General features: G+C 33.7%; 1 protein-coding gene across 1 annotated transcript; it reads left to right on the forward strand.

Annotated features, from left to right (window-relative positions):
- The first annotated feature begins 3,257 nt into the window (after positions 1–3,257).
- LOC127709561 (NAD-dependent protein deacylase sirtuin-6-like) lies at positions 3,258–18,545 on the forward strand. The gene is made up of 8 exons (XM_052215166.1): positions 3,258–4,217; positions 11,385–11,626; positions 13,870–14,109; positions 14,750–14,836; positions 15,352–15,646; positions 16,161–16,182; positions 16,313–16,506; positions 16,995–18,545. Exons 2-8 carry the CDS (start codon positions 11,503–11,505, stop codon positions 17,185–17,187), a joined length of 1,155 nt encoding a protein of 384 aa, XP_052071126.1. The 5' UTR covers positions 3,258–4,217; positions 11,385–11,502; the 3' UTR covers positions 17,188–18,545.
- Positions 18,546–19,184: the final 639 nt, after the last annotated feature.

Genomic DNA, 19,184 nt, shown 5'->3' on the forward strand with positions numbered 1-19,184 from the left:
AAAATATTTTATGAAATTGAGTGTCACCAAATTTCTGTACGTGTTCTTCCTTTGGAGCTATTTTAAAAAAAGGCTGCATATTAAAACATGTGCTTGAATTAGCGCCCCAATATCAATTACCAAATTCCAAAGAGTTTCAAGTCAGATAAGCACCTATGTACTGTACAAAACTATTTTCTACATATTTCTAACATTTACAAAACATGATATCAAAAGACTAAATACAATTAAAAGTTACAATCTTTCATTGTACCATAAAGTCACTTATGCTGCACATAAGTGTATTTATGGTCCGCTAAAGTCAAAATAAAAACTAACACATGTTATGATGATGCAGGCCACAGATGTGACAGTTTATGTTTCAAAATCAATCATATCAAAAGATACATGTATAAAATTTCATACACTACAATTATAAGTACCAATTGTGAATTTAAATGTACAATACTTTCATTACAATCTGAACCAATGAGCATATTATGTAATAAGTGAAAAGACAAATGTCATCAATTATTAAAATTGAAATTTTTGAAAAGTCAATCAATTCAGAGTTATCTCCCCTTGACTCTAAATTTGTTAATAATAGTGTAACATCTCAACTTTTGGGAGCAGATACCGCCATGACGTATGAAGCTCTAATGGAGCTAAAATCGCTGCCCTAAAGTAAACCTGCATCAAACTTTTAGATAATGCCACACTTTTTAAATCTATTATATGCACTTTGAACACCAAGACATTATGCTACTTCTGTTTTATTTTCATGCAATTGTCATTTCATAATACTTATACTTTATTCATAACCATCCGCCTTCCACGTGTCTTTTATTTAAGCTTTTGATGTCTTATTCTATTGTTTTCTTCCATTTCGTCTAATTTAATGCGAACTTACTTTCCATCGCTAGTCAATAATTTCGACTCTCATTTCTTTCATTTTCAAATTGTTGTTTGAACACAGTATTATATGGTCTATATTGTTTCGGAATAAAGTTCCCCTGAAACGGTAATTATATCATTTCAGCGTTCAAATACCCCTCCCAAACCAGTGTTTACCATTGTACCTACTCAAAATACAACCTTGTCAATATATACACTTATGTGCAGCATAAGTGACTTTATGGTACAATGAAAGATTGTAACTTTTAATTGTATTAAGTCTTTTGATATCATGTTTTGTAAATGTTAGAAATATTAGAAATATGTAGAAAATAGTTTTGTACAGTACATAGGTGCTTATCTGACTTGAAACTCTGGAATTTGGTAATTGATATGGGGGCGCTACTTCAAGTACATGTTTTAATATGCAGCCTCTTTTTCAAATAGCTGCCGAAGGAAGAACACGTACAGAGTGTCACCAAATTTCTGTACGTGTTCTTCCTTGGTGTTCAAAGTGCATATAATAGATTTAAAAAGTATGGCATTATCTAAAAGTTTCGCACTTGCAAAATGCAAATGAACCTTATGTTACCAAATGGTTAAATGTATGCACTCACAAAAAAGTTATGAAATACTGAGTTAAGAGCGTGGCTTTCTTTCCAGCTCGTCTTCTGTAGCATATACCTAAAGAAATTTGTAAGTTTGCTTTCGAAGTATATTCTTTAGTTTGCTCAAGAAGAACAATTATAGAAAATGACATATAGTTTCAATATAGCAATAGAAAATGACATATAGTTTAAATATAGCAATAGAAAATGACATGTAGTTTAAATATAGCAATAGAAAATGACATATAGTTTAAATAAAGCAATAGAAAATGATATATAGTTTAAATATAGCAATAGAAAATACCCATATATAAATGAGTGAACAAACTATACACTAAACTTATAAATTCAAGTCACAATGCAAGAGCAAACTTCTGAGAGAAAAATGAAGTTTTAACAAAGCTAAACATATTAAGCTGAACTGTAGGGCATACAATTCCAAGATAGTTTTAGTAATATGATTATATTTGCTTTTAATTTTAGTCCTCCGCGCAACGCGTTGCGGGGGACATAGAAATACCGGGCGTCCGTCCGTCCGGTCTTGTTGGCGCTCTCACTTGTACAATTCTTGCCAGATTTTTATGAAACTTATATCATAGGTTTATATCAGCAATGTTTTGGACAAGTTCGAAAATCAGTGCCGATTATTTTTTTTTAAAAGAGTTATGGCCCTTGGAAACATTAATTATATGGAAAATTGCATCGTTAGCACTCTCATGTGTTCAATTCTTGCCAGATTTTTATGAAACTTATATCATAGGTTTATGTTAGTAATGTCTTTGATAAGTTCGAAAATCAGTGACAATCAATAATTTCTAAAAGAGTTGTGCCCTTGGAAATATTAATTATATGGAAAATTGCCTTTTGAGCGCTCTAATGTGTACAATTCTTGCCAGATTTTTATGAAATTTATATTATAGGTTTATATCATCAATGTCTTTGACGAGTTCAAAAATCAGTGCCGATCAAATATTTTTAAAAGAGTTAGGACCCTTGGGAATATTGATTATATGGAAAATTACATTGTCAGCATTCTCATGTGTACAATTATTGCCAGAATTTTATAAAAACTATATCATAGGTTTATATCAGCAATGACGGTCTTTGACACTTTTGAAAATAAGTGCTGATCAAATATTTAAAAAAAGTTATGCCCCTTGGAAATATTGATTATACTGGAAATCACATTGCATTTGCTCTGAAGCCTTCATCTCTCTAAGATATTAATAAAAAGTGCTTTATATTGTTATTTCCCTTGTACCTTGGATAGATAAAACATGTGCAACGCGGGGGACATTGAAACTCTGTTCTTTTATTATTTTATATGATATATAAGGCCATGCAGTAACTGTTGTTAACAAGACAAACTGTAGTATTAAAAACACAACGGAAATCAACAATGAGCACAATTAACTGCAGATCGATGGATACTCAATTTAAAACTATATTTAAAGAATCATTGTGTTTGCATTATAGAACACTATGTTGTCGTAATGTTGTACATAAGTAATAGAAGGTGAATCACGTGATATTGTTAAATTGGACGCAAAACAATATTTATAAAATAGAAATTACGATATGTTTATTTTAATTTATATGTGATGTCATAGAAATATTTCTGGCATTGTCGCAGTCGTAAATTTCGTTTCCTGGTTAAAACCGGCCTACATTTGAAGATATAAATAGTAATTACGTATTAGAAATAGGGAGTGGCTAAGGATTATTCAGACTATAAAAAGTCAAATACCGGCAAAATTGCACGTAACTCGACGGGAACTGATACGGGAAAGACTACTAACAATTATAATGATTAATCAGGCTAGTCGATTTTTAACAGTAAATTTATATAAAAGTACCATTTATATTACGTTATTGTACAAATAATTATAAAATGTACAATCGCGATTTTTTTTTATTCAAATGCATGAAGTTCAATATTGAACGGATTGGATAATAAAACAAACAATGTGATAATGATCCAGAACCCAGGCGCTTTGGGAATGGACCCCCCTTTTTGTAAATATTTTGTTTTATGTTTTAATTATTTTTTTGGGGAAATATTCTGTAATATTTTAACTTATTATCATTTATTTAAAAAATGAAAACAACAAGTTATAAATTTCATTAGTCCGAAGCGCTTTTCTGGATTAATGGGTTCATTCTCTTTTCGATGTGGTTTATAATTACAGTACATTACATTTGTTTACGCTCTATTATTCAATAGTGGAAAACAATAAGATTTACGTTACAAGCTAAGATGAAAAATTCTAAATTAACTCAAAATCTGCAATCACAATCTTTACGACTTTTGCAGTTATATCAAAACTTTAGATTATTCTATGCTTTACAATACTATTCTCCATACTCCACTGAAAGATCGACAATTGTGTCTCATTAAAAGAGATTTTTCTGCAAAAATGGAAAACGTAGATACAAATTCCTTGTTTTAGATCATCAAAACAAATATTTTACTTTGTGAAGAACCACACTGATTTCCACAACAAATACACCGGAGATGATGTCATCAAAATGCTGGACTTTGTGATCGACAACACAACATTTTTGTGAGTTTGGTGGATTATCATTTCAACAGACAGTCGGTATTCCAATTGGTACTACTTGTGCAAAACTATTTACCGACATATTTTGAACTAATATGAAGCAGAATTCATACAAATACACCGGAGATGATATCATCAAAATGCTGGACTTTGTGATCGACAACACAACATTTTTGTGAGTTTGGTGGATTATCATTTCAACAGACAGTCGGTATTCCAATTGGTACTACTTGTGCAAAATCATTTACCGACATATTTTGAACTAATATGAAGCAGAATTCATATAGAACCTTATAAAAGACAAAACAGAAAAGCATCTTGCAAAGTTCTTAAATTTCAGTGTCAGATATATGCATGATGTCCTTTCACTCAATAATTAACCCACATTTCAATAAGTGCTTACATCGTATATCCCAGTTAACTTGATATTAAGGATACTATAAGAACTACAAGGCCTGCTTCATATCTTGATTTTTTCCTCAATATTGACACAAACGGACGACTTCAAACAAGAATATATGACAAACAGGTGATTTCAACTTACCGATTATCAACTTCCCATTTCTCAGCATTAACATACTCTTTGTCCCGTCGTATGGCGTTTACATATCCCAGTTGGTACGGTTAGCTCGTGTATGCTCGCATTTACGGAATTCACTTGTAAGGATGTGTGTGCTCCAAAAGAGATATGAGGAACAACGACTAAGATCGACACAACATAAGTTTTACGGTCGCCATCACGAATTGGTTGACTGATACGATGTGTCAGTATCTTAACTCACTATCAACATGTTTTCGCGGTCTCGGATCTTTAAATACCAGTATAGTCGATTGATCTGTAACTCTACCGGTTTATTTGTGTGACATTTTGACTGAGTGTTCATTTGCATGGCGGGTGATGCATTCAATCTAGGAGAAGCTTACGATGTCGACGCTCCCGATCTCGTTCCTTTTGGAGTTCATGCGATTCCCTCAATTTTTAACCGGATTTTCGAAAGAAAAAATGGTTATTGATTTGGGGATGTACGGCGGACGTGCGGGCGGACGGGCGGCTGGCTGTCAAACAGTGTGCGTTCATTAACATGAAATCGCTTTGACGAAATCTTTTCAAATTTAGATATGTTGTTTCCTGTGACTAAATGAAAGTCAAGTTCAATTTTCACGATTTTAGCTGTCCTCGTTGTTGAGTTGTAGACCTTTCAGTAGCAAAAGTGATTCTTATTATATGATTTTGAGTTATTTCCCTTTGAACAGAAATTGTGTAATTAATAAGTAATTTCTATGTCATTTGGTCTCTTGTTTTTTTTTTGGAGTTATTTCCCTTTGAACAGAAATGGTGTAAATTATAAGTCTATCAATGATTGTATCTGTTAAATTAATTTTAGTCAGGAGTTGTCAAAAATTTCTTTATAACTATTTTTTTAAAGTTGTGTGTTTTGAAGGTAGATTTCACAGTTGTTATGTGGTATTTTCTTTTTGTTGTGTGTGTTAATGTTTAATTAACCGAATTTTCGAAGGAAATATCGGTTATTAAAATGGTGATGTACGGCGGGCGGCTGGGCGGACGGACTGGCGGCTGCCAAACAGTGTCTGTACAATAATATGAAAACGATTTTACAATTTTTTTTCAAATTTAAATATGTTGTTTCCTGGGACTTAATGAAGGTCTAGTTCAATTGTCAAGATTTTAGTATTTCTCATTTTTGAGTTATCGCCATTTTTAATATCCAAAAGTGGAATTTTTAAATATTTTACTCTTGTTATCATGTTATGACTTGTCTTTTCTCACAATAAAAATTGAAGTGACAGATTTATTTGAAAATTTTCTATTTCCTAAGTGGTGATGATTATAAGCTATGTATATAATTATTATGTATATAATTAATTATATGATAATCATTGGAGTGACAGATATATTTGAAAATTTTCTGTTTCCTGATAAGATCTGTAGGACTGTATATATAAAGTTTGAAATTTACTAGTAGGACTGTATAAATGATGTTTGAAATTTACTGTTCATTATTAGACATTTTGTAGATAATTAAGTCTCCCTAAACCATATATATTCTTACCCCCACTCCCTTTAAATTTGAGAATGTGCTTTTATCTTGTAAACTGTCGAGATCCCCACCCCTAAACCATATATATTCTTGTATGGGACAATAAAACAAATCAAATGAAATATTGGGGGAGTCCCCGGGTTCACCCCCACTCCACTTCTTTTTGAAAACTTGTGAACTGTCAAGATCCCCACCCTGAAACCATATATATTCTTGTATGGGACAATAAAACAAATCAAATGAAATTGAAGGGCATTCACCTGGGGTAGCCCCCTTCCCCCCTTTTTTGAAAACTTGTAAACGGTCAAGATCCCCACCCCTAAACCATATATATTCTTGTACGGGACAATAAAACAAATCAAATGAAATATGAGGCGAGTCCCCTGGGGTCACCCCCAACCCCCTCCTGTTTTAGAACTTGTAAATGGTCATGATCACCACCTCTAAACCATCGATTGGTTTAGAGGTGGTGATCAAATCAAATGAAATATTGGGGGAGTCCCCGGGTTCACCCCCACTCCACTTCTTTTTGAAAACTTGTGAACTGTCAAGATCCCCACCCTGAAACCATATATATTCTTGTATGGGACAGTAAAACAAATCAAATGAAATTGAAGGGAATTCACCTGGGGTAGCCCCCATCCCCCCCCCCTTTTTTGAAAACTTGTAAACGGTCAAGATCCCCACCCCGAAACCATATATATTCTTGTATGGGACAATAAAACAAATCAAATGAAATTGAAGGGAATTCACCTGGGGTAGCCCCCATCCCCCACCCCCCTTTTTGAAAACTTGTAAACAGTCAAGATCCCCACCCCTTAACCATATATATTCTTGTATGGGACAATAAAACAAATCAAATGAAATTGAGGGGAAGTCCCCTGAGGTCACCCTCACCCCCTCCTGTTGGAGAACTTGTAAACGGTCGAGATCCCCACCCCTAAACCATATATATTCTTGTAGGGGACAATAAAACAAATCAAATGAAATTGAGGGGAAGTCCCCTGGGGTAACCCCCACACACCCCCTTCTTTTTGAAAACTGGTAAATGGTCAAGATCCCCAACCCGAAACCATATATATTCTTGTATGGGACAATAAAACAAATCGAATGAAATGAAAGGCGGGTCCCCTGGGGTCACCCCCACCCCCTCCTGTTTGAGAACTTGTAAACGATCGAGATCCCCATCCCTAAACCATATATATTCTTGGATGGGACAATAAAACAAATCAAATGAAATATAGGGGAAGTCTATGGGGGTAACCCCCACCCCCTTCTTTTTGATAACTTGTAAACGATCGAGATCCCCATCCCTAAACCATATATATTCTTGAATGGGACAAGAAAACAAATCAAATAAAATTGAGGGGAAGTCCCCTGGGGTAACCCCCACCCCCTTCTTTTTGAAAACTTGTAAACGGTCGAGATCCCCACCCCTAAACCATATATATTCTTGAATGGGACAATAAAACAAATCAAATGAAATATTGGGGGAGTCCCCGGGTTCACCCCCACTCCACTTCTTTTTGAAAACTTGTGAACTGTCAAGATCCCCACCCTGAAACCATATATATTCTTGTATGGGACAATAAAACAAATCAAATGAAATTGAAGGGCATTCACCTGGGGTAGCCCCCATCCCCCCCTTTTTTGAAAACTTGTAAACGGTCAAGATCCCCACCCCAAAACCATATATATTCTTGTACGGGACAATAAAACAAATCAAATGAAATATGAGGCGAGTCCCCTGGGGTCACCCCCAACCCCCTCCTGTTTTAGAACTTGTAAATGGTCATGATCACCACCTCTAAACCATCGATTGGTTTAGAGGTGGTGATCAAATCAAATGAAATATTGGGGGAGTCTCCGGGTTCACCCCCACTCCACTTCTTTTTGAAAACTTGTGAACTGTCAAGATCCCCACCCTGAAACCATATATATTCTTGTATGGGACAATAAAACAAATCAAATGAAATTGAAGGGAATTCACCTGGGGTAGCCCCCATCCCCCCCCTTTTTTGAAAACTTGTAAACGGTCAAGATCCCCACCCCGAAACCATATATATTCTTGTATGGGACAATAAAACAAATCAAATGAAATTGAAGGGAACTCACCTGGGGTAGCCCCCATCCCCCCCCCTTTTTGAAAACTTGTAAACAGTCAAGATCCCCACCCCTTAACCATATATATTCTTGTATGGGACAATAAAACAAATCAAATGAAATTGAGGGGAAGTCCCCTGAGGTCACCCTCACCCCCTCCTGTTGGAGAACTTGTAAACGGTCGAGATCCCCACCCCTAAACCATATATATTCTTGTATGGGACAATAAAACAAATCAAATGAAATTGAGGGGAAGTCCCCTGGGGTAACCCCCACACCCCCCCCTTCTTTTTGAAAACTGGTAAATGGTCAAGATCCCCAACCCGAAACCATATATATTCTTGTATGGGACAATAAAACAAATCGAATGAAATGAAAGGCGGGTCCCCTGGGGTCACCCCCACCCCCTCCTGTTTGAGAACTTGTAAACGATCGAGATCCCCATCCCTAAACCATATATATTCTTGTATGGGACAATAAAACAAATCAAATGAAATATAGGGGAAGTCCATGGGGGTAACCCCCACCCCCTTCTTTTTGATAACTTGTAAACGATCGAGATCCCCACCCCTAAACCATATATATTCTTGAATGGGAAAAGAAAACAAATCAAATAAAATTGAGGGGAAGTCCCCTGGGGTAACCCCCACCCCCTTCTTTTTGAAAACTTGTAAACGGTCGAGATCCCCACCCCTAAACCATATATATTCTTGAATGGGACAATAAAACAAATCAAATGAAATTGAGGGGAAGTCCCCTGGGGTAACCCTCAACCCCCCTTCTTTTTGCAAACTGGTAAATGGTCAAGATCCCCACCCCGAAACCATATATATTTTTGTATGGGACAATAAAACAAATCGAATGAAATATAAGGCGAGTCCCCTGGAGTCACCCCCACCCCCCTCCTGTTTAAGAACTTGGAAACGGTCTAGCTTTTCATTATTAATAAGATAATACCACATTGAGGTCCAAAGGGTCCTAAATTAAACTTTTGTTTAATTAAAAAAAAAATCTGTTATTAATTTGTTCATGTACGGCAGACGGGCGGGCGGCTGCCAAACAGTGTCCATGCATTTACTAATGAACCGTTCTACCAAAGCTTTTCAGATTTTAATATGTTGTGACTGATGAAAAAATGGAGGTCAAGTTCGATATTGACGATTTTCACTCTCAATGTTCAGGAGTTATGGTTCTTGAAAGATTAAAAAATGGTGTTTCCAGTCGTGTCCGTGCTTTAACTCATGAACCGTTCAACCAAAGCTTTTCAAATTTTAATATGTTGTGACTGATGAAAAAATGGAGGTCAAGTTCGATATTGACGATTTTCACTCTCAATGTTCAGGAGTTATGGTTCTTGAAAGATTAAAAAATGGTGTTTCCAGTCGTGTCCGTGCTTTAACTCATGAACCGTTCAACCAAAGCTTTTCAAATTTTAATATGTTGTTACTGATGACAAAATGGAGGTCAAGTTTAATATTGACGATTTTCACTTTCACCGTTCAGGAGTTATGGTTCTTGAAAGATTGAAAAATGGTGTTTCCAGTCGTGTCCGTGCTTTAACTCATGAACCGTTCAACCAAAGCTTTTCAAATTTTAATATGTTGTGACTGATGAAAAAATGGAGGTCAAGTTCGATATTGACGATTTTCACTCTCAATGTTCAGGAGTTATGGTTCTTGAAAGATTAAAAAATGGTGTTTCCAGTCGTGTCCGTGCTTTAACTCATGAACCGTTCAACCAAAGCTTTTCAAATTTTAATATGTTGTGACTGATGAAAAAATGGAGGTCAAGATTGATATTGATGATTTTAACTTTTACCGTCCATATTAAGGTTCAAAGGGTCCAAAATCAAACTTTGTTTGATTTTTATTTTAAATTGAATTATTGGTGTTCTTTGATATGCTGAATCTAATCATGTATTTATATTTTTAATTTTTGGGCCTGTTTTCAAATTGGTCCACATTAAGGTCAAAAGGGTCCAAAATTAAACTATGTTTGAATTTAAAAAAAAAATGAATGGTTTGGGTTCTTTGATGTGCTGAATCTAAGCAGATATTTAATTGATTATAATTTGAAAGTAGATGTAACATCATATCTAATTTTAGAGAACTATTTTTAGTGGTTAATTCATATCTAATTTTAGAGAACTATTTGTAGATCATTTATTCAGTTTGAGTTATTTCCCTTTGAACAGAAAATTAATAAGTATATGGATAAAATTAAACTGTTTCATTTCAACATAAATTAAATATGTATAGGGTTCTTTCAAATGCTGAATCTAAACCTGTATTTAAATTTTGGATTTTTGGGCCCAGTTTTCAAGTTAGTCCAAATCAGGGTCCAAAATTAAACTTTGTTTGATTTCAACAAAAATTGAATTTATGGGGTTCTTTGAAATGCTGAATCTAACCAGGTATTTAGAGATTTTGGATTTTGGGCTCCTTTATCAAATTTGTCCACATTGAGGTCCAAAGGGTCCTAAATTAAACTTTTGTTTTCTTGGGGTTCTTTGATATGCTGATTCTAACAATGTACTTATATTTTGGATATTGGACCATAAAAGGTAAATGTCCAATTTCAAATTTTTCAGTTCTTTTACCACATTCATTTTGTGTCACAAACCTATACTATGTCAAATATTCAATCACAATCCAAATTCAGAGCTGTTTTAAGCGAAAATGTTGTGTCCATGCTTGCTCGACTGTTCAAGTTTCGACCTCTGCAGGAAAATCCGGTTTGCTGTTACTCTGACAGCCTCTTGTTCTTTGCTACCTTGATTTGTCTCCATCTAAATGATTTGCGATATTTGAATATCGGTAATCACAATTGCCTTATTTTATATACAGTATTGGTTGTACAACCTTACATTTTAAGTTCTTTCAGAAGTCATTCAAAAATTCTGTTTCATTTATCCAGTTGATATATATTGAACTCACTTCGACATGAAAAATAATAAGTTGCATCATAACTATTCGTATTGAACATCAGTTTCATAATGACTTAGCTGCAACAAATGGAACATATCCGTTCACACAGATATTCCATAACTGTCATTCAAATCATAATAGTTCAATTTTCAACTTTTCCGTTAAGTATCAAATCTAGTATAGAAAGATTTGAAATATATTTTTTACCACTGTTGTGAATTTATTATCATAAGATTTAATTTATTGTTTCAGATGTATTGTATTCAACGACAGCATCAATAAGAATTTCAGATAAAACCTGCTGATATATTTATTTTGTGAAATCTCTTTATTTCAATTTAAATTCTAATTCCAAGAAGAGGAAATAGTGATGTCAACGGCATCAGAAAATATGATATGTTCATTTGCATACTGTGATCAAGGACATGTTATACCACCATGGTCAGCTAGAGTTGACGTAAGGGGGTTTCACGTTCCTAAATCGAAACGAAAAGGTATGTGTACAATGAAAGTCCTTTTAGAATTAATGTATATCTTTCAAATAATTTTATATAGATTATTACAAAAAGACATTTTATGCATTTTTAACCGGATTTTCGAAGGAAAAATCGGTTATTGATTTGGGAATGTACGGCTGGCGGGCGGGCGGCTGCCAAACAGTGTCCGTTCATTAACATGAAAACGCTTTGACAAAATCTTTTAAAATTTAGATATGTTGTTTCCTGTGACTAAATGAAGGTCAAGTTCAATTTTCACGATTTTAGCTTTTCTCGTTGTTGAGTTATAGCTCTTTCCCAAGAATTCAATTTTTGATGAAATACTTATTAATTACTCCATTTCTGTTCAAAGGGAAATGGCTCATTTTTTAAAAGATTTTTAAAAGACATTGTATTAATGATAAATGACATTTTGGATTTTTTTTCTTTACTTTGGGTAATTGTTTGAAGAATTTTGTGGTAGGTTTGTTTGTTATTCTGTATAAACTAATTTTCTGAATGCTATATATAATTTTTTTTTTATGAAGTGAACTCCTTTAATTAGATAATAATCTATTTCTATTAAAGGATATATTTCATTACATTACATTGTGTAGATAAAGTTGTTGACATTGTATTTACATTGTATCATAGGTCAAATTTATTTGTTCAGTGTATGTTCAATGGTGTTAATATGTCCTTTGATTGAGTTAAGCTATTTCAGTTGATATTTTATAGTGTGTCTTTCTATGTTGTGATGTTACACTGTTGTTTCAGAAAAAGGGTTAAGGTTTGGTACCATTAAAACGTTTAAACCCGCTGCATTTGTTTGCACCTGTCCTAAGTCAGGAATCTGATGTTCAGTAGTTGTCGTTTGTTGATGTGGTGCATTAGTGTTTCTCGTTTCTAGTTTTTTATATAGATTAGACCGTTGGTTTTCCCGTTTGAATGGTTTAAATTTACACTAGTAATTTTTGGGGCCCTTTATAGCTTACTGTTCGGTGTGAGCCAAGTCTCCGTGTTGAAGACCGTACTGTGACCTATAATGGTTTACTTTTATAAATTTTGACTTGGATGGAGAGTTGTCTCATTGGCACTCATACCACATCTTCTTATATCTATTGATAGATAAGTTGCAGATCTATATTAGTTTGTGACAAATGAAAGAAAAAATAATTGGAACTATCAATTATATTTGATTATAGTTTGAAAATTGATATACATTGTGTAACATCATATCTAATTTTAGAGAACTAGTTTTAGTGGTTAAATCATATCTCATTTTAGAGAACTATGTTTGCTTTATTAGTTAAACCATTTCTGTTCAAAGGGAAATAACTCAAACTTATTCTATGAACCAGTAATGATAACATAAGTATATGGATTCTGTTCAAATAATTTTAGTCATTAGTTGTCAAAATTTCTTTATAACTATTTTTTTTAAGTCATGTGTGTTATGAAGGTAGATGTCACAGTTGTTCTGTGGTATTTTATTTTTGTTTTGTGTGTTAATGTTTAATTTTTACATGATCCTGTTTGGGGGTTCAGATTTGCAAATATCGTTTTCATTATTAATTAGATAATAATCTATTTTGAATATTCAATCACAATCCAAATTCAGAACCTAAATGTTGTGTCCATACTTGCTCAACTGTTCAGGGTTCGACCTCTGCAGGAAAATCCGGTTTGCTGTCACTCGACAGCCTCTTGTTTTTTTTTTATTTTTTGGCGGTCCCAATTAACTATATAACTTGCAGTTATAATTATAAGTTGACTGTTTACAAAACTTTGGATTTTTCGAAATACTATGGATTTTCTACAGGAATAGATTACCTTAGTTGTATTTGACAAATTCTTTCGGAAAGTTGGGTCCTCTATGCTCTATAACTACGTACTTTATTTTGCCTTTTAACTTTTTTATTTGAGCATCACTGATGAGTCTTTTGAAGGCGAAACGCGCGTCTGGCATACAAAATTATAAGCCTGGTATCTTGGATCTGTTGAAGGACAGTAAATAAGAAACAAGTTATGCAGTTCAAGAATAATGATAAGCTTTTATGTAAAAAAAATATTAAAAACTTCTGTTGAGTGGTAAGTTTAGTTACATAAAAGAGACATACTACAAGACAAGAAACAGGACAGAATGAAAAATAAGCAAAAATGATGTAAGCACCTTAAAAGCAATAATGATAAAGGCAAGATGTTATTAAAGATATAACTCTAGAATTTAAACACTCATTTCAATCATCTTTTTCTGAAAGGAATGGTGGTAGATTGGACAGATGATGGCTCTGCCTCTCTCCATGTGATTTGTTGGCAGAAAGTGTGTGAACTTGCACAGGGCAAATCTCCAAACATCAAGTTGTGCAAGAAAGAAAAGGACTTGATAAATGAAGCAGAACAAACAGTAGAGTTTCATGATTCAGAAGAATGCTTTCAGAAAGAGGCTTCACGAATAGCTGCATTGTTAAGAGATTCAGCTTATTGCATAGGATTTACAGGTAAACATTATTTAGTTAATAATCTACATTTATGTGAAACAATGTTAAAAAACACCTTCACCATTCTTTTTATTTAGAATCAATTTAAGCCTGAATATATTCTTATATCTATTTTCATCTATATTTACCAAGGCAGCAAAGCTGGAAACGAATTCGAGGAAATTGGAAATTTATGGCAAAGCAATTTTACTTTCATCTTAATCCCAACTCCCACCCACTTAGAGATGTGTATATAGTGATTGTGGTGTCCATTCGTCCATCCAGTCATTGTATCTGCAAACTATCTAAATAAAATTATGTTTGCTGGGAGTTAATAAACGCTTCAGAGACTTTTAGCACTACTGTCGTTACACATTTCTTTTTTTCTGTTCCAGATTATTGGTGTGGTTTTCCCATTCCAAAAAAAATGACTTTGTCATTGTTTATTAAATAAGGCAGCAATCCATGGATAAATGAAACTTTCACAAAATCCCCAGGTTACAATGCCACTGAAAGTTCTCAATTTCAAACGAGGTGTGGGATATTATTTTGTGATGTCTTTCTTTAGTTTTCTATCTCTTCCTGTATTTTTGATAATGCTACATTTCAAATTTTCAAAACGTTCAACTTCGCAAAATGTACGAATGTGTTTATATTTTAGGTGCTGGAATTTCAACTGCAGCTGGCATTGGAGATTATCGAGGCATACATGGACAATGGACTAACAACGATAAAACCAAAGAATATGGTAATAATGGTTATAAATTTGTGTATCATTGTTTTTTTTATTATCGAGGCACAGAAACGGATTTAAAAAGTGTAAAAACCTAGCTGACTACTGAAAAGGTTTTTAAAAGTCCATTAGCCTCCGCACCAACACAATGTTTTCCAATAAAAGTACTGATTTTGGTAGATTTTGAATGTTTGTATTGTAATATTCCTATTTGCCATTTTCAAGTGAGATTTATAATGAAAAGGCGCTCATATTAATTTAAATAATGTCGAGAAAGCCAACATAAACGCAATATGTTTTATGCAATTTACTGGAGGAAATGTTGACCATAGACTGTTCTGTTTTGGTCTTTTTTGCTTTGATGCTTTGAAACAATGTATCTTCTTGTATCCCAAACTAGATGATACCTAATGACTTTTGTTAATAATCTAAAGAGATAAACAACTATAGGTTATCGTTTGGTCTTGAGTAATACCCATACCGTAATGCCAGTCATAAAGTTTATTTATAATTTATGGTTTATATTCAAGGTCCTGCATCAGCTAGTTTTGGGCTAAACGTGCAGTCACAGAGAGACTATCTTCTTCCAACATATACACATGAAGCTATTTATAAATTAATGGACATGGGTTTAATCAAATATTTAATAAGTCAGAACACTGATGGACTACACAAGTTGTCTGGAATTCCATCGGATAAAATATCAGAATTACATGGGAATGGTTATGAAGAAAAATGTGACACGTGTGGGTCGAGGCATATGCGAAGGCAATCAACAGTCCAACACCTGAGAGTACCTCCACAAGAATGCTGTAGCCTGATGATGTGGCTGTGATCACAGAACGGGAAATATATGTGAAATTCCGGTAGTTTTTACAAGCTTTAGTGAAACCATTGCCTTTCTCTTGTGTTTGTCTATGTTTGTTATATCGTATGCTCCCATTCCAGCAAAACTTTAGACACACAAAATAATTGGACTAGAAAAAGACTTGTTTTATCAACATTTGTTACGATGGATATTTTTGTTTAATTGAATTATGCTTTTAACTTAAAGCGGATGAGATAAATATTCAATGGTTATCCATTTAATTGTTACTTCAAGTACCGACGGTATAATATAAATAACAATATATTTCGCCGTGAAGTGATTCCTGCAAAAACATACCATATCTTTAGTCAAGCTTCACGTGCCATTTGATTAGTTTGATCTTTGGGGTCATATTACTAGTAATTGTAAAACAATATACTTAATTACAGTAAAATTATAATATTTTAAACTCTGCTATGCTGTAGTGCGAGATTGCCTGAGGAAGTTTCTTAAAATTTGACCCGGTTGTAGGCCATTAATTCCTAAAAAGACAGTCAGTCGTCAGAGCAATCTCGGACTACCATGCCCTTGTTCAAAGAACAGTGGCAAAAATAAATGAAGACTTGCACCTGACAAAACTAAATACATTAATGAATTTAACTAAAATAACAATTTTTATTTAGGGCTGTAATGGATATCTGATGAACACCATTATCAATTTTGGAGATATTCTTGAAGAATTTGTTTATTCGTCTGCTAAAGAAAATGGTGAAAAGGCTGATGCTGTCATTTGTCTTGGTACAACACTGCTAGTTTCACCAGCTGATGAGCTAGTTACACTCGGCAAAAAACCTAATAGACTCGTCATTTGTAACAGGTGATTATATGGTAATCGTAAACATAAATAATATTCCGATTGCATTGAATTTGACAATTTTGATTCATAATCTTTAATAGGTGTTTAAGGTCAGATAATCGATCTTATTTGCACTTTTATATAGAGAACTGTTTGCTGTCATACTTAAGACCATGGAGAGCTATTTCTTTTAATGTCTTTTTTGAAAATATTCCCTTTCTTCTGTCCTACACTTCATTGACTGTGACAAGAAGGATTCATTTAATTTTGTTGTTACACCAAACTTCACTATACTGACTTTGTTTTAGCAATATAATGCTTAAAGACAATGGTAAAGAAAACCTTAATCTGTGCAAAGTTGTTATTTATGCATGATTAAGCCCCCTTTAATTTTTTGGGATCCATGGCGAATAGCTTGGTCCAGACTTACCATACACTTATAGAATAAGATTTGTATATTATATATTAACTTCGAAATATTCAGAAATAAGTTCTATTATACTTTTCAGACAATCTACCCCCTATGATGACTATTGCACTCAAATAGATGAACGTGGAGAACAGGTTGGTTCTCGAGTGTATGGTGACTGTGATCGTCTTATGAAGCTGGTTATGGGTTTTATTTTAGGTGAAGATCATACCAAGGAATGGGAAGATGAACGGGATCAAAGAATTGCATTATATGATATGACTAGGACATAGATACTTAGATATTAATCACAAAGTGTCGTATCGTCATCAACTCTACATCTCGTACTTGGATTCAACGGCTCATCAAAATCTGTTCAGGATGTGTATTATAAAGCACTGTTTATTTTATGGATCTGTGTATTCAAATGCTGTTTACTTGCATAATTGTTATGAATCATTAAATGCATAATTGTATGAATCATGAAATGCATAATTGTATCAATCATTGAACGTATAATTGTTATGAATCATTGAATGCATAATTGTATAAATCATTAAATGCATAATGGTTATGAATCATTAAATGCATTATGTATATATTTAGATTAGTGTGTGTACTAGTAAGTGTATGCATGCGAAGGTTTTGTTTTGCTGTACAAAATATTTGTTTATTATTGCAGCTTGAAAAGTTTAACTTAAAGTGCCAACAAGTTTTGAACTCAAAATACACACAAATTGTTGCATGATCTTGCATGAAGCATAGTAATTAACCTTTTTCTATTTTTCAAAACAGTTCATATTAACAGAACAGTGTAAAACTTTTTGAATTTATCAACTACAGAAACAAAATGTTAAAGCTGCAATTTGATTTTACCGTGACTAAAAGAATTTCAAGTTCCGATTTTTTTTTGATCGACTACTTCATATTTACTCAACTGGGGCATTTGCGGAATGTTTGCAAAAATATAAAGACAGACTTCGCTCGATGATATACTAGTTGCGCTCAAAAGAACTAGTTGGACTTAAACCTACTTTTCTGGTCTAGTGGTTCTTCCTCAGAAACCTGCTGCAGTATGGTTTTTGAGTAAACAATAGACCTCTGTTAATAAATTGCCATCAGAAAATATGGGGAAAATGGCAACAATTAACTCATTTTCAAAGATTGCATCTTCATAAAAGTATTAGTCATAATATATTGGTTGTTTAATTCCCGATTAAAAATAAGTTAATTCCGACAATTTGTCTTGTAACTATCGAGATGCAATCGAGTGTTTTCACTTTGAAACCATACATTTAGCCTACAATTACACTCTGTGTAATTACACAACTTAGAAAAAATTACAGACAAATGTACCATTTAAATCATGCTTTAACTGATGTGCTGACTAATTGGAAATGGTATTTTGACGACTGAGAGTTCACCGGCAGTTTTACTGAACCTCCATAGGTAACTCCATGGTAGTAAGTTAACTTATCTTAAATTTCAGTATTTGCACGAGACAAATTTGTGAAGCCAAACACACAGAACACTCAGAGAATCAAAACTAAAAGGGCTTTAACAACTTTGTCTATATAATTTGTAATCGTAGTTTGAGTATATACAATTTGTATAAATTTGAAATTAAAGGCAAAATGTATCATTTGAATAATGCCAGTACCGAAGTAAAGGCTGCTTAGCAGATGGTCCACTAGCAACATTACAAACCTGTTAGTAGTCATGATAATAAGCAAACCCATATACATTGCGTATGATACCCATATTAAGGTGCAACACGCGTGTCTCAAAAATAAACTTTGATAACTAACTTGTATATTCGGGAAGCCAAAGATATACAATGTTGAGAGGATCAATTCTAAGAGTCAAAAACAGGACAGCCAAATAAGGAGATTTGGTATGATTGCCGACGAGACCACTATCCACAAGAGTTTAAATGACATGGATGCAAGCGATCATAAGTCACCGTTTATAAGGTTGTACACCTTCAACAATGAACAAAACTCATACCATACATATAGTTTTAAAAAAAGTTCCTGACATGACGAAATGGGAAACAATTCAAACGAGAAAAATAACAGACTAATTTATAACAATACAATTTACGAAAAACAAATATGACAGACATGGACCAACGACAACCACTGAATTATAGGCTTAGTTTAAACATATTTTATTTGCAAAAGTAGCAAAAGGGATTGGACACAAGTTATAGCAACATTAGTGACTAGGCTCCTGACTAATGTGGCTGTGTTCAATTTTGAACTTTTTATTTCTGTATGGCAACGTCCCA

The sequence above is a fragment of the Mytilus californianus genome, unplaced genomic scaffold (genome assembly GCF_021869535.1).
Source record: "Mytilus californianus isolate M0D057914Y unplaced genomic scaffold, xbMytCali1.0.p SCAF_7, whole genome shotgun sequence".
NCBI lineage: Eukaryota > Metazoa > Mollusca > Bivalvia > Mytilida > Mytilidae > Mytilus > Mytilus californianus.

What these genes read in the sequence shown, in the direction of transcription:
- LOC127709561 (XM_052215166.1), top strand. Translation starts at nt 11,503, where the DNA reads ATGTCAACGGCATCAGAAAATATGATATGTTCATTTGCATACTGTGAT. An exon ending in TTATTGCATAGGATTTACAG is followed by an intron (nt 14,110 to 14,749) that starts GTAAACATTATT and finishes TTTATATTTTAG; the next exon opens with GTGCTGGAATTTCAACTGCA. An exon ending in AGACTCGTCATTTGTAACAG is followed by an intron (nt 16,507 to 16,994) that starts GTGATTATATGG and finishes TATACTTTTCAG; the next exon opens with ACAATCTACCCCCTATGATG.